The sequence below is a fragment of the Chionomys nivalis genome, chromosome 7, assembly GCF_950005125.1.
Source record: "Chionomys nivalis chromosome 7, mChiNiv1.1, whole genome shotgun sequence".
Lineage (NCBI taxonomy): Eukaryota > Metazoa > Chordata > Mammalia > Rodentia > Cricetidae > Chionomys > Chionomys nivalis.
In genome coordinates, this window is record NC_080092.1 from 36,879,608 (window position 1) to 36,892,910 (window position 13,303).

Genomic DNA, 13,303 nt, shown 5'->3' on the forward strand with positions numbered 1-13,303 from the left:
CTCCCATGACCAAAACTGAGGTCAGGTGTCTTAGGATCCCATCTGCACCTTGTCTGAAGGCAGAGGCTCAACAGATGCCTTGGAGATTCCAGCACAGTGGTTCTGATGTGCAGTCCTCGGGCTCTCTTCCCGACTGCAGGGATCTGTCAAGCTAACAGCTTCCCCGCCCACTGAGGTAGCAAGGCAGAAAGCACCGATTCCCTCTTGTAGCCTGATGAAACCTGAAAGCCCCTATCTAGAGCTGCCTGGCCTGACCTTCTATGAAAGCACAAATTTAATGATTGATTCAACAAATATTATACACCTGTTGTGTACCCTAAGGGTTAGGAACCAATTCCATCATGACAGTTCGGGAAATAGAGGCTCAGAAAGGGAAAATAATGAGTTTAGGACCACAGAGATGAACACATAGTTTTCAATGTGTAATTAAAATGAGGGGGTTAGGTTCCCATACACCTGAATGGCTATCCATAACTTAACCAAAGAGAAGGCTGCATTCAAAACCCATCGCACATTCCTCTTGTTTGCTAGGGACTGATGGACCTATGACCTCATGCATGTCCTCCTTGATCTGTGTGGTCAAGTACTAAACCACTGAGCTACATCCTCCAGTTGCTCCCGGGTCCCACTCTGTAGCTACGGTTGGTCTGGAACCTGTGCAATCCTCCTGCTTCAGCTTTTTGGATTCTGGGATTACAGGCGCGTGCCTCTACACCTGGCTCACACATTGCTTCTTCTGCACTAAATGGTCTGATGTTCTTTTAAGTTCTCCGTACCCAGGGCAGGGTCCCTGATTTTTAGAGGCTGGGGAGAGAGCTGCATCCTGGGTGTTGTCTGGAGTCGTGGCCGCGCCCATCTCTAGTTCTTCCCTGGCAGCTGACTCCCTTCTCTCCACTGTCACCCGGGCCTGGAGAGAGGGAGGAAAAAGGGGCGGGAATGTCTCGTTTCTTGAAATACCAGCCGCATTGCCATTGGCTAGGAAGACCCTGGCGTAGCTGCGGATTGGCTACCGATGAGGGCTTGAAAGGTGGCTGAGCGCCTCGGACACCTCAGACGGACGGTGGTCATCCCGAGAGGCTCCCAGCCCACCATGGCTCTACTCCTTCGGGCATCGTGCCTTCTGTCCCTGCTCCTGGCCGGGTTCGTTCCGCCGGGCCGGGGACAAGAGAAGTCCAAGGTGAGTGAACCTCCAGGGCGCAAGACGAGTTCACTGAGCCCAGGTGTCCACCGCGCAGCAGAGAGAGCCACCGCTTCCCCAGAGGCACCGGGTGCTCCCATCTTGCCCTGCCGCGGCGACCCCGCTCTGCGACCCTCACTCTCTGCACCTTTCCATCAAACCCAGACCCGCGTGCTTCAGTGGGCAGAACGAACCCGGGAGGACAGTCTTGCCTGAGTTCATATGTTCGCCACATCCAGTTTCCTGGGACCGACTGTCCCATTCAGTGGGTTTTGAAGAGGGTGTGGGTTCCTGCCCCTCTCCCATACCCCGCAGGCAGCAGGAGAGTGCAATTGATGGCCATTCTGAAAAATTGCTGGGGGTAGAGAGGTGGGCTGAGAGCCTCTTCACTCATCCCAGGGCACTGGAGACAGAGATTTGCTACAGGAAGAGTTTTGGCTTGGAGGCACATCCCTTTCTGGGCCTCAGTTTCTCCATCAGCAGGGTATAGCTGGAGAGGAGAGAGGTTGATTGGGAGGCTATGGAACCCTCTAGTTGCCCTCCCTATTCACAGCTCATGGGTCAGTCACATAGCAAACACAGTTGCTACAAAAGCCAAACCAGGCCAGGCAGAGTCTTCTGGTGCTCCAACTACCTGGTCGAGGTGTGGCACCCTGAGTGGGAGTGGGGATGCGGAGGCTGAAGGCAGACGTCATGGCATGCTTATCTCCTTGGTCAGGCCTTGGTGGGCTCTGCAGACCTCTCTCCTTCCCTAGGGTGAGGAGGCAGAAAGCAGTAGAGCCAGACCCAAGGAAAGAGAAAGATGTCTTCAATCTTTGTCAGTCTGTCTGTCTGTCTGGCTTCTGGGTTTCTAAAATCCCCTGGGTCTTCTTCATTCTAAGATCTTGTAAAGTCTACAATGCTGTTTCCAGATTCTGTCCACCTCGTTGGTTTGTTGTTTATTATTTATGTATTTTTTGTTTTTCGAGACAGGGTTTCTCTGTAGCTTTGGAGCCTGTCCTGGATCTTGCTCTGTAGACCAGGCTAGTCTCAAACTCACAGAGATCTGCCTTCCTCTGCCTCCTGAGCACTGGGATTAAAGGCCTATGCCACCACTACCCAGCATCTGTCCACCCTTAGTCCCAAGAGTGGTTCCTGTTTTTAAAGTCCTTTCTGCCCTCAGCTCCTTAGTCTAAACAGATGGGGTACTTGTAGAGCCTTCGTTTTTCTCTCCAGCCCTATTCCTGGGCACCAGCTCAGTAGGCATTTTCTAGGACAGAGACGGGACGGAGTTCAAGATTAGGGTATGGAGTACAGGTGGGGTGGACTGAGCCACAGCCCTGTGCCTCAGTGTGGGAATAGCGTGGGGTGGGTTGAAACCTGTCCTAAGGAGACTGCAGGTAAGTACATGGGCCATGATACTCATCACTGCCTTTTGCTGTCGTCCATGGAATCAGGGCGAGATGGGTGAGTTCAGATAGAAGAGAGAGAATGGTCTAGAAAAGTCTTAGGGTGAGGTGTGATCTTATCTCACAACTAGCCGAGCTTGTGGCTCATGACAGCCCAGGCATGCCCATCTGGCCTTCTAGGTCCTTAGAGTTAACATGTTACCACTCTGACTTCTGGGATGCAACCGCTTGCCTCGGCCTAACTTCAGGGAGGGACATGTGCAGACCCAAGGTGACACAGCCATAGGAAGATGTCCTCTTGACTCAGAAGGAGGGAGCGACAAGAGGGGACGTCTTCTGTCTGGTCCAGCTCACAGCTGCAAAAGGCTTTGCAGAGCTGTAGACCAACAGCTGCTGACGTGGGAGCCTAGTAACCGCTGGTTTCTAGGTGACTGCACGAGGCAGAGAGCATCATGGGACCATAGGCTGACGTCAAGGCTGAAGGGCCTTAAGTGGCCCTGAATCCCACTTCATCTTAAAGCGGACAGGCTGGAATCCTGAGAGGTGAGGGGTGTGGGCACACACCGCCAGGGGCACAGCTGAGCCCAGTGCAAGCCTCCTGTGTCTCGGACCTGTCATGTCCACAGCATCACACCAAGGGGTGTGAGAAGATGGAGGAGGGGAAGGCATGGAGCAGCAGTCCTGCGCAGCCAGGTGCCTGGCTCAGTGTCACCCTTCTGGTGTCCTCAGTACTCTTTTCTGGTGCCCCTAGTGGAGGAACAGGCTTTGGTGGGGACTGAGCTGGTGAGCGCTTTCTATGGCTCACTCACCACACACGAGCCCCATTCTCCCCCCATAGAGAGCACAGCAATTGTCTCTATTCATTTCTTAGGGCAGCTAGCAAACATCTAAGGCAGCTCCTTACTACGACGGAGGAGCCTCACAGGCTCTTGGCCCTTGCTGCGGGCACAGTAAGCGCCATGCCCTGCTGACTCAAGCCTGTTCTGATCTGTTAACAGTTTTCTGAAAATAATTTCAAGTGTTGGGGAGACGGCTCAATGAGTAAAATCATTGTCATGAAAGCAAGGACCTGAGTTCAAATCCCAAGCTCCCGTGTAAAGCCAGTCATGGCCATATGTGCCAACAATGGGGGACTGGGTGGGGGCAGAGACAGGCAGATCCAGGAGCTCACTGGCCAGCCTAGCCAAACAGTGAGCCAAGTTGGAGAGGGCCAGCGACATAGTTTAGTGAGTGAGGAAGTCAGACTTGATGAGCTGAGTTTGATTCCTAGGAGTCACATGGTAGGAATGAACTGACTCCTGCAAGCTGGCCTTTGACCTCCACATGGATGCTATGGCTTCCTCCCCCAAAGAAGTGAATAGATGGAATGATATAATTTAACGGAGAAAGTCTCACAGTTCTCTCCTTTGGCTTCTACATGCACTTGCGCAGCTGAACAAAACAAAACAACAAAAACACACCTCGGGAAGCAGCTGGGATAATCCTCTTATACTGATGCCCAAAGAATTAAAGTAAATAAGTAAAAATAAATAATTAAAAAAAAATCAAGTGGCTTGCTCAGTGCCACACAAGCAGTGAAGACAACATCTAATTCAAGAGGCTCCCTGTGTTCCTTCCACCCAAAGCCATCGTTTCAAAACTCCATTATTCAGTCATCCCCTGGGATTTTCTCCTCACCACTGAGATGCAGCATGGGGTGATGTGAGGGAAGAGGGGCAACAGGCAGGGAGGCAGCAGGGGTCGTATCTGCTCTGCTTATATTGTGTTGTTCTTGCTGAGACAGGATGTCCCTGCATAGTTCGGGTTGGTCCTGAACTCTCCGCATCCTGCTTCTGCTCCTATGCTGGCATTACTGTCATCCCCAAGCCTGGGGCTGTTTGCCTCTTAGGGTGGAAGTGATCCCAGCTGGGGCTTCAGAAGCCTGGAGCAGGGCTCTCCAGATGAGCACCCAGTCCAACACTCAGTCACGGGACCCGGAATACTAGACTCATGGAGAGCAGGGACGTCGCACCACAGCCTGGAGAGCTGGTAGGCTGTCTGGGACCATCCGCAAAGGCAGCCAGATTCACCCAGTCAGTCAGGCCTGCAGTGACTTCATGACAGAGGCACTCGGTTGCATCCCACGAGCGGTTCCCCACCCTGCTGCCTGGATAGCTCCTTCACCCATTCAGGCTGTGGACCTTGCTTTGGCAGCAAGGGGAAGAGGGGGGTGATCTTCCTTTCCCATGTGGCCCTCCCAGCTACTGAACCAACGACCCTTGTCTGTGTTGGGGGTGAGGTGGGGTCAGGGTAACATCTTGTTGATTGGCAGTGGGTCTCTTCCCTTCTCTCTGGGTTGAAAATGGCTAGTTAAGGGTGAAGTGACAGTTGGGGATAGCACTGATCTGGTGGCAGGGCTCCTCCCCTCGTTTTCCTGGATGGGGCAGACTGGAGTGGCAGCTGCACAGACAAGAGGGTGTATGGCTATCATCATACCGCTCATCTCTGCAGACTGTTCTCCCTCACACGGTGGCCCTCATGACAAACCTTTCCCTGGATCCTGGTCTCGGGGCCCTGCTTTCTCACCTCATCCTTCCAGTCCTCCAGACTAGGAGCCTCTGACTCACTCCACCCTGACACATCCTTTCTGTCCAGCATCTCCTTCCCAGTTACCTAGCACAGGCCTCCTCATATTTGCCTGGACTATTCCAGAAGCTACCCGACTCTGCCTCTCGTTCCAGCCCAACTGCCTATGAAATACGGATGTTAAGTATTGCTAACCTCAGGGTTCCACAGCAGTCAAGGAGTGCCTAAGGCAAATACTGAGTGTTTATTAGTGAACGAGAGGCCTCAGTTTTAATCCAGTTCCAGGTTTTATGGTCCTGGGTAAGTCACTCTCTTCCTGGTGGGTATCATCTGTATGTGGAAGGTGGAGAAATGTCCGCTTCCTGTCTCCACTCTTAATTGTTCCCTGGTGTCCATCTTTTTCTCTTCCAGACAGACTGCCATAGAGGAGTGAGCGGTACCATCTACGAGTATGGGGCCCTCACCATCGACGGGGAAGAATACATCCCTTTTAAGCAATACGCAGGAAAATATGTCCTCTTTGTCAATGTTGCCAGTTACTGAGGTCTAACAGACCAATACCTTGGTAAGAGCTCCCTCATGCCTTCACTCACTGCTTAGTTGGGGGCTGATTCTGTCACTTAGGTACTTGTTTTTTAATGATTTATTTTATGTATGAGTGCCCTATCTGCATGTACAACTTTACGCCAGAAGAGGGCATCAGATCTCACTAGAGATGGTTGTGAGCTACCCTGTGGTTGCTGGGAATTGAACTCAGAACTTCTAGAATAGTAGCCATGCTCTTAACTGCTGAGTCATTTATCCAGCCCCTTGGGTATACTTTAATCCCATTAGGTGGAAGGGGAAAAGGGTAATGGAGACTGAGAGGCCGAAGTCTATATCCCAACTCCACTGCATTTCATATTTCCTGCAGATAATTATAAGGCTGAGGCCTGATGGAGTATTCTAGTTTCCAGCTACCCGGGCTATGTACTTTCTTGCTTTCCTTGACTGGAGTAAGAAATGGTGGCTGCAGCTCATGCTGGTTGAGAGTGCTTCTCTCCCTACAGTCCCATCCGTGTGGGCCCTTCTTTTAGTGCTGCTCTGGAGAACGGGACCCATTAGCTTAGAGTTCTAGAAGTTGATAAGGAAGAGGTATGCTGGCAGCAACCAATAGTCCGGTTTTTTGTTTGTTTGGTTTTTTTGGCTTGATTTTTGAGACAGGATTTCTCTACATAGCCCTGGCTCTTTTGGAATTCAATCCATAGACTAGGCTGGCCTCCCACTGCTGGGAATAAAGGCATGCACCACCACACCCGGTTCAACAGTTCATTCTTAAGCAAACCTTCAAAAAGTCTAGCTCAGCCCTCCTCTTAACTCAGTACACAGGAAAGGGCATCAAGGCTCAGCCTGTGTAAACAACGAGGGCCAGAAGGCTGGTGATGGCTGAACTCAGCATCTGACTGCAGCTCAGCCTCCTTAGGTCAGTTTCCTCTGTCCTTTCTTCTCAGTGAGGGCAGGCAGAACCAAGGGAACAATCAGGCCAAAGCTCGATGGTTCTCGGGGCAATGTTTTGGAGTCAAGCAGAGCCTGGCTACCGGGCTTGCACTTGCAGGAGCATTCCTGGATCTGTAGGCAGGGTGTGTGGTTCCGCGGCTCTGTGCCCTGTGCTTTTGTCCAGTCCTTGGACAGTGCAGCGCATCTCTGAAGAGATGGGCTAGGGCTGGCACTGCACCCGAGTTCAGAGCTGCTGAGGAAACCTGAGGCTGGCCAGGCCTCTCTGGGTTCCTGAATTTCTGGATGGGAGGGATGTGAATCCTGACAGCACCACCACCCTGAGGAAGCCCTTCAGCCGAGTGACCCAGGCAGTGACCCTATGGTTACAGACGTGAGGAAGCACATTCCTGACTCTCCCCCCAAACCTCACCGTCCCCACACTGGAGTCACGACAGGACTCACTGGGTCCCCCTAGGGAAATCTTCCCTCCTTGGATCTCAGAGGCTCCAGGGTCTGAAAGGGTGGGTGGCGAGTGGACGATGAGGCGAGTTCTTCACCTGTTCTTGCTCTCTCCCTGGCCAAGAACTGAATGCACTACAAGAAGAACTTGGCCCATTCGGTCTGGTCATTCTGGGCTTCCCCAGCAATCAATTTGGCAAACAGGAGCCGGGTGAGAACTCGGAGATCCTACCCAGTCTCAAGTGAGTTCTTGTGGTTGGAGATGGTGACCTCTGTGGGCAGAGGAGTGGGAGGCTGCAGGGGTTGTTGTTGACTGTCTCCATGCCAGCCACTCAGTCACTTGCTCCCCCATGCCCATCCCAGGATGGGGTTTAATGGCGTGAGGGTGAGGGGACAGGAAACAGAACTGCTTGGGAGTCCTAAGGTATGCTGGGTGGTGCAGAGAAGGAACTGAGATGCAAATACACACTGGGCCTGTGGGTGTCCAAGTAATGAGCTGTCACCGGATAAAAGGGACTCCCAGCTCTCCGTCCCCTCAGTCCCTTCGCCTTATGTCTGAGCCATGTGTGGCTCCTTTGGACCCACCAGGAACATTCCTCGCAGGTATGTCCGACCAGGTGGGGGCTTTGTCCCTAACTTCCAGCTCTTTGAGAAAGGAGATGTGAACGGGGAGAAAGAACAGAAGGTCTACACTTTCCTGAAGGTGAGCATGGGTAATCTGGGGGGACTTCCCCCCAGCTATTCAGGCCCCACCCCATGCATCTCAGCCCCCAGGAATGTCCTGGCCCTGGTCTAGTACTCCCATGAAAGAGGGCTTGGCAGACTCTGTGGTCCCTCAGCCTACTGTGCAGCAAAGGCCCGCGGGGGGCCATCCAAGGGGCCTTCAACCTTCCAGTCATGGCAGAGATGGGCAGTCGAGCATTCTAGCTCTCAAACTGGGGCCCTTCCTTAAGTTTTCTCCCAGGAAGGTTTAGGGGCAATCAGGAGGGGCCTCCAGATAGGCTGACACCCCTCTCACCCTCACTAGAACTCCTGCCCTCCTACTGCGGAGCTCCTGGGCTCACCTAGCCGCCTCTTTTGGGAACCCATGAAGATCCATGACATCCGCTGGAACTTTGAGAAGTTCCTGGTGGGGCCGGACGGCAAACCTATTATGCGCTGGTACCACCGGACTACAGTCAGCAACGTCAAGATGGACATCCTGTCCTACATGAGGCAGCAGGCAGCCCTGGGGGCCAGATGGAAGTAATTGATGTCCCCCACACACACCTCTATCCCCTGTCCATCATTCAAGGGCTGGAGAGGGGCTCTTCAGGAAGGAACCCACATTCCCAATCATTCTATACCTGCCCCAGGCCCCCTTTCTTATTACATAAAAGACAAACCTGGCACAACTATGTGTCTGTACTACTGTGCACACATGTGACAATTGTGCCCATGTGTGCATGGCTACACAGCCACCTGTCTGCCTACCTGATATCCAGGCACGGACCAGCTGTGCTCACAGCTTGGTACTGGGGAACTATACCTTCATATTTTTTTCCAGCTTTCTGTTCCAAATGAACCCAGTGGAAACACCAGTTCTAGGTCCAACAGTCCTTCTCATCCTGGACATCACCTTTGGGGCCAGCGTCTTCCACATGCCCACACTTAAGTCCCGGTACACATCTGGGTTCACTATACTGCCAGCCTCTTTCATCTTTCCTGAAGGGCCCTCCCGAGTCCCACCCCTACCCCACAGTGTTCCTGAGAACAGCAAAGGCAACTGTGAGTGTGATGGCCATGTACCCCAAGTCAGAGGTGGTATCTCCATGAAGGAGGGGCCCGAAGCCCTTCTGGGCGGGCCTCCCCTGAACCTGTTTGCGGGGCCAGCCCTTAGTGCATTCAGGCTTAGGCTCCCAGGCAGGGATCCTACCCCTGCTCCTCTGGAAGACATGCTGTTCTCTCACTTTGTCCACTGGCATCTCTCACACCCCATCTGCCCAGTAAAGGCCTTTCTGCAGCAGCTCAGCTTTCCTGTGGTGGTTTCCTGGCATGGGAGGTAGGGACTGGGGATGGAAACAGGGAGGGTGAAGGAAGGAGAAAGAGAAAATGAGGTGTGTAGGGTGTGCACTGGAGCCTATGGCTTGGCGTCTATTTAGGCCCACACTGCAGCCCTTGTCTAGCTACTGGAGTCTATAACCAAGTTCACATCAGCTCAGTCTCACCCACCTTCCTCAGGGCACGGAGGGCTCAGACGGTATCATTTCTGAAGGGCAGGAACTAAGGCTCGCCCCAGCCCCAAGTCCTCTGATCCCCTGCCCAGGATCTTCCCTCCCTCCACCCTTGGGTGCTCCTAAGATGTTAGCAACACTCTCAGGGGTATGTAGGAAAGGAATGCTGAAGGAGGAACCAGAACCAGCATTCCTGTTGGCCGTGAGGGCATGGAAAAACTACCAGTCACAAAATGTTGATCCTCAAGTTGGATTTATGTCCAAGATTTGTGCAAACAGCCGCCTAGCAACAGACAGCTACCTTAATACAGACCTCTGGCACCATGAACATCTAACTGGGGGGCTGAGGGCAGCTTCAGGCAGACACGATGGTGTGGCCTTCATCCCAGATGATGGTGGCTCTTAAGAGGCTGCCATGGCTGCAGTGGAGAGCATGCTGACACCAGAACATCCCATGGTTCTCTTCTGCAACAGAGCCCCCTTCCCATAACTCCTCACGGAGGGGTGCGGAGAGGGCATGGGGCAGGTCCAGCTACTGAGCTTGAAGCAAAAAGTACACACGCACATGAACTGTGCGTGGTCTCCAGAGAGGCTGGAACCAGTTCTTCGAGGTTCTGAGAGGAAGGGGTCTTCGTTGCACCCCACTTGTAGGATGAACAGCCATTAGCCTCAGCAAAAGAGGGCAGGTCAAAGCCAGGTGAGGCCCCCTCGTCTTGGCAAGAGGCAGGGTGTGTTGAGCTTTTCCTAGTTCCATCCAGACACACCTGATAGAGGCCTCGCAAGTAGTCTCCCTGGTCTTGTAAAAAGTTCAAGGTGGGGCTGGGGGTTTGGGTCACCTCTTCATCCCAGTCTCTGGCCACACAGAACACGACAAGGCCTCTAGTTTCTCGGCAACCTGAGGTCAGCTGGCTCTGCAAGACGAAGGTGGAGCCAAATGAGCCAATGCAGTCTCAATGAGGCCCTCACAGTCATGTTTTGCAGACTCTAAATAAACAGAAGTTTGGAAGCTTTAAGATCACGTGGCCTGCTCAGTCTCAGTCTCACACAGATGCCAACTCAGGCTTCCTCACTAGGGTACACAACAGCTAGTTACTGGATGCTCCTGAATGTCAGGATGTCTCTAGGCGCTCACCATGCAATCTGCACCCAGCCCTGAGGTGCAGGTCATTTGTTACCCTGCATGAGAGGAGGGGTTTATAAAGTGCTGGAGCTGGGATTTGAACTCAGTCCCTCCATCTCCAAATCCCAAAATTAAGTACTGGAAGAAGGGTCAGGCCTGCCTACCATGTCCCCCTCTGCCATTCATTAAGGCAGCCCCAAATGACTTCAAAGACCCTCTGGGGAAATAATCAGTCAGTCCATCCCTTCTTCCAAGCACCAAGTTCTCCAGCCCTGCCTGAGTCATCTGTCTGTGACCTCCGCTTGCACTACCCCTGACTTCCGCACAACAGTGACTTATTCTAGGAAGTACCTCTCCATGGACACTTCTCACATGGCCTTGCTGGAGTCCCACAGGTTCAGTGCTTCCTGAACTACAAGCATGTCCCCTGACTAGCTTGTAGGTCCAGGCCCTTTAGCCTCTTTAATGACTTTAATAACTCTGTGGCCAGACGAAGCTTTCCAAAGTTCCAGTCTGGTCAGGTCACTATGCTATGCAACATCCAGGGACTCCACACTACTCTCGGGATTCAGACCAGCCCTCCAGCCACACCCTGCAAAGTCCCTACACCTGGAGACCTCTGACATCACTCACCCCACCTTGCCCGAGCTCTCACACCTCCTTGTTCTTGGCTCCCTCAGATGCTGAAATCAACCACTTTCCTTCACTCCTATTAAAATGGCATGACTAGGATCTTGAATGTTTTCCAAAAGACATTTAAGAGTTCAGTCACTAGCTAGCCCATGATGCTATCAGGAAGAACAGTTAGGAGGTAGGCCGTGGGGGAAATGAAAGTCACCAGACGAGCACCCTTGAAGGGGTACTGGGACTCCCGCACTTTCTTGTTTCCGGGTGAACATGCCTACTCTGCTATATACTCCTACTAGGAGAGGCCAGCCACCAGAGGCCCAAAGTGACAGAGCCAAGTAACCATGGGATGAAACCTCAAAAATTCTAAGTCAAAACTACATCTTTCCTTTGTGTAAGTAGATTATCTTGGGTGTTTGGACCCAGGGATGGAAAGCTGAGTAACACTGAAAATTACTGACCAAGCAAGCTGCCAACCAAGAAAATTGCTGACCAAGAGAGGGATCAATCATCACGGAGTCTATGATGCGGTTCAGAGCCCCAGAAAGCACCTAGACGGCTGCAAGCAAAACTAAATGGGCAATTGTAGTGAGGATTCAGAAAGCTCGATTCTGACTGGTGTGTGGGCAGTGAGGCCAGGCTCATTACATTTTGGGTAGACATGAAGATCCTACTGGAAATTGGGCCACTTGTATTATGCTCTATCAAGAACCCATCTGTTTTGTCCATGCCCTGACACTTGTGTGAGGTGGAGCAAATGTCAAGGTCACGCGGCCTCTGCTGACTGCCTTCAGTCAGACTTACTCTAAGTACAGGAGCAAAGGCAGGACAGACAGACTAAAAAATACTGGAGCTTGACTAGAAAAGAAGCATCGAGTGTATGCCAAGGAGGACCCTTCAAAAGAAGCAATTTGGGGTGGAGAGATGGCTCTGTGGTTAAGAGCGTGTACTGAGAACCCACATCGAGTGGTTCATAGTCACCTACTGCCCCAGTTCAAGGGGGACCTGACACCTGACTTCCATAGGTGCCAGCACTCACACATACACACACCTACAATTAAAAATAATAAACCTTAACAAAAAAAAAAGCAGCAAAGGACTTTGCCAAGAAATAGTAAGAAAGATGTGTTGAGGGTATCTCCATAATAGGAAGATCCCAAGTGAAGTATGGTGACTTCCATCCATAATCCCAGCACTTGGGAAGCAAAGGCATAAGGATCACTGCAGGTCTGAGTTCAACTGGTTTATTACAGAGTCCCAGGTCAGAGGACCTAGACATGTAAAGTCTCTGATTTGAGATGAGAGCACCATGTGTCTTCAGGGAGGCTTCCTAGAGAACTACTTCCAGAGGATTTCTCTGCCATGTTCAGCTCCATCATACTTACAGGCCCCTGACCACTGCAACGGTGACTCAAGCAGGCTGTGGCACAGTTCTAGTTCGCAGTTAAGTTGGCATTTGTCCACATGATGGTACTTTAGCAGGTATGCATGGTGCCAAGTGTTATGGGGTATTGGCTTCCACCCAGATTTCAAAGGAAGGTCTGGGGGGTGGGGTCAGTGTGTGGCAGGATCCATGTTCTGGTGGACAATCCAGACAGGGTAGCAGGTAAACTGTGATGACAGCTAAGCTGTACTTGAGACCCCAGGAATTTAAAGATGCCAGGAGTGTAGAATGTGGATCAGTGGGGAGCCACGGCAGCAAGCACAGCCAGCCACAGTGACAGCCCAGAGCTAGGAGCTCTTGTCTGCTTTTCTGGGTTTTAGTATAACTTTAGTCTGATCTTCTTGTCTTTCACTCTCCCGTCTGAAACAGGGTCAGTCACTCTGTGATTTGCTCAACACTGTCTACTGTACTGGAAGCATGAAACTTTCTCTTTGGATTTTTGTTTTGAGATAGTCATAGCCTGGGTTAGCTTCAAACTTGCTTCAAACAAGCATGACCTTCAACTCCTGCTCCTTTAGTCTCCACCTCCCAAGTGATGGGAACAGTGTGTGTGTGCCACCATGCCTGTCTCTTTTTGTTTCTGTTAACTTCTCTGAGGTAAGTCTGCATTGAGCCTTAGAGACTGGGCTTTTAAGCAATGCCGTAAGAGTCAAGATCATGGGGACTCTGGGAGATCACCTGCATGCACTGTGAGATGGACGTAAGCCTCAGAGCTAGAGACAGTTGGCCCCAAATGCCTCCGTCACCAGCCTTTGGGAGTGGTAGACCTTTAGGAAGTGGGGGTAAGTTGGGTCATTACAAGCATGCCCCTGCAGAAGACAGGTTTCCCAGCTC

At 51.9% G+C, this 13,303-nt stretch overlaps 2 protein-coding genes across 8 annotated transcripts in view; one reads left to right on the forward strand and one right to left on the reverse strand.

The window, feature by feature from the left end:
* Nucleotides 1-1,019: 1,019 nt before the first annotated feature.
* Nucleotides 1,020-9,098, forward strand: Gpx3 (glutathione peroxidase 3). The gene is made up of 5 exons (XM_057773283.1): nt 1,020-1,177; nt 5,542-5,695; nt 7,190-7,307; nt 7,669-7,768; nt 8,093-9,098. The coding sequence occupies exons 1-5, from the start codon at nt 1,091-1,093 to the stop codon at nt 8,312-8,314; spliced, it is 681 nt and encodes a 226-aa protein (XP_057629266.1). The 5' UTR covers nt 1,020-1,090; the 3' UTR covers nt 8,315-9,098.
* Nucleotides 9,099-9,503: 405 nt separating this feature from the next.
* The window catches only part of Tnip1 (TNFAIP3 interacting protein 1), a 49,496-nt gene continuing 45,696 nt past the window's right edge, over nt 9,504-13,303 (reverse strand). For 6 of the 7 annotated variants that reach the window (XM_057773279.1, XM_057773276.1, XM_057773280.1 and 3 more), the window contains one exon: nt 9,504-10,262. In XM_057773279.1, the coding sequence (XP_057629262.1) occupies nt 10,180-10,262 (83 nt within the window). In that variant the 3' untranslated portion in view covers nt 9,504-10,179. The remainder of the gene's footprint in view (nt 10,263-13,303) is intronic. The other variant, XM_057773278.1, reaches the window with a different exon arrangement.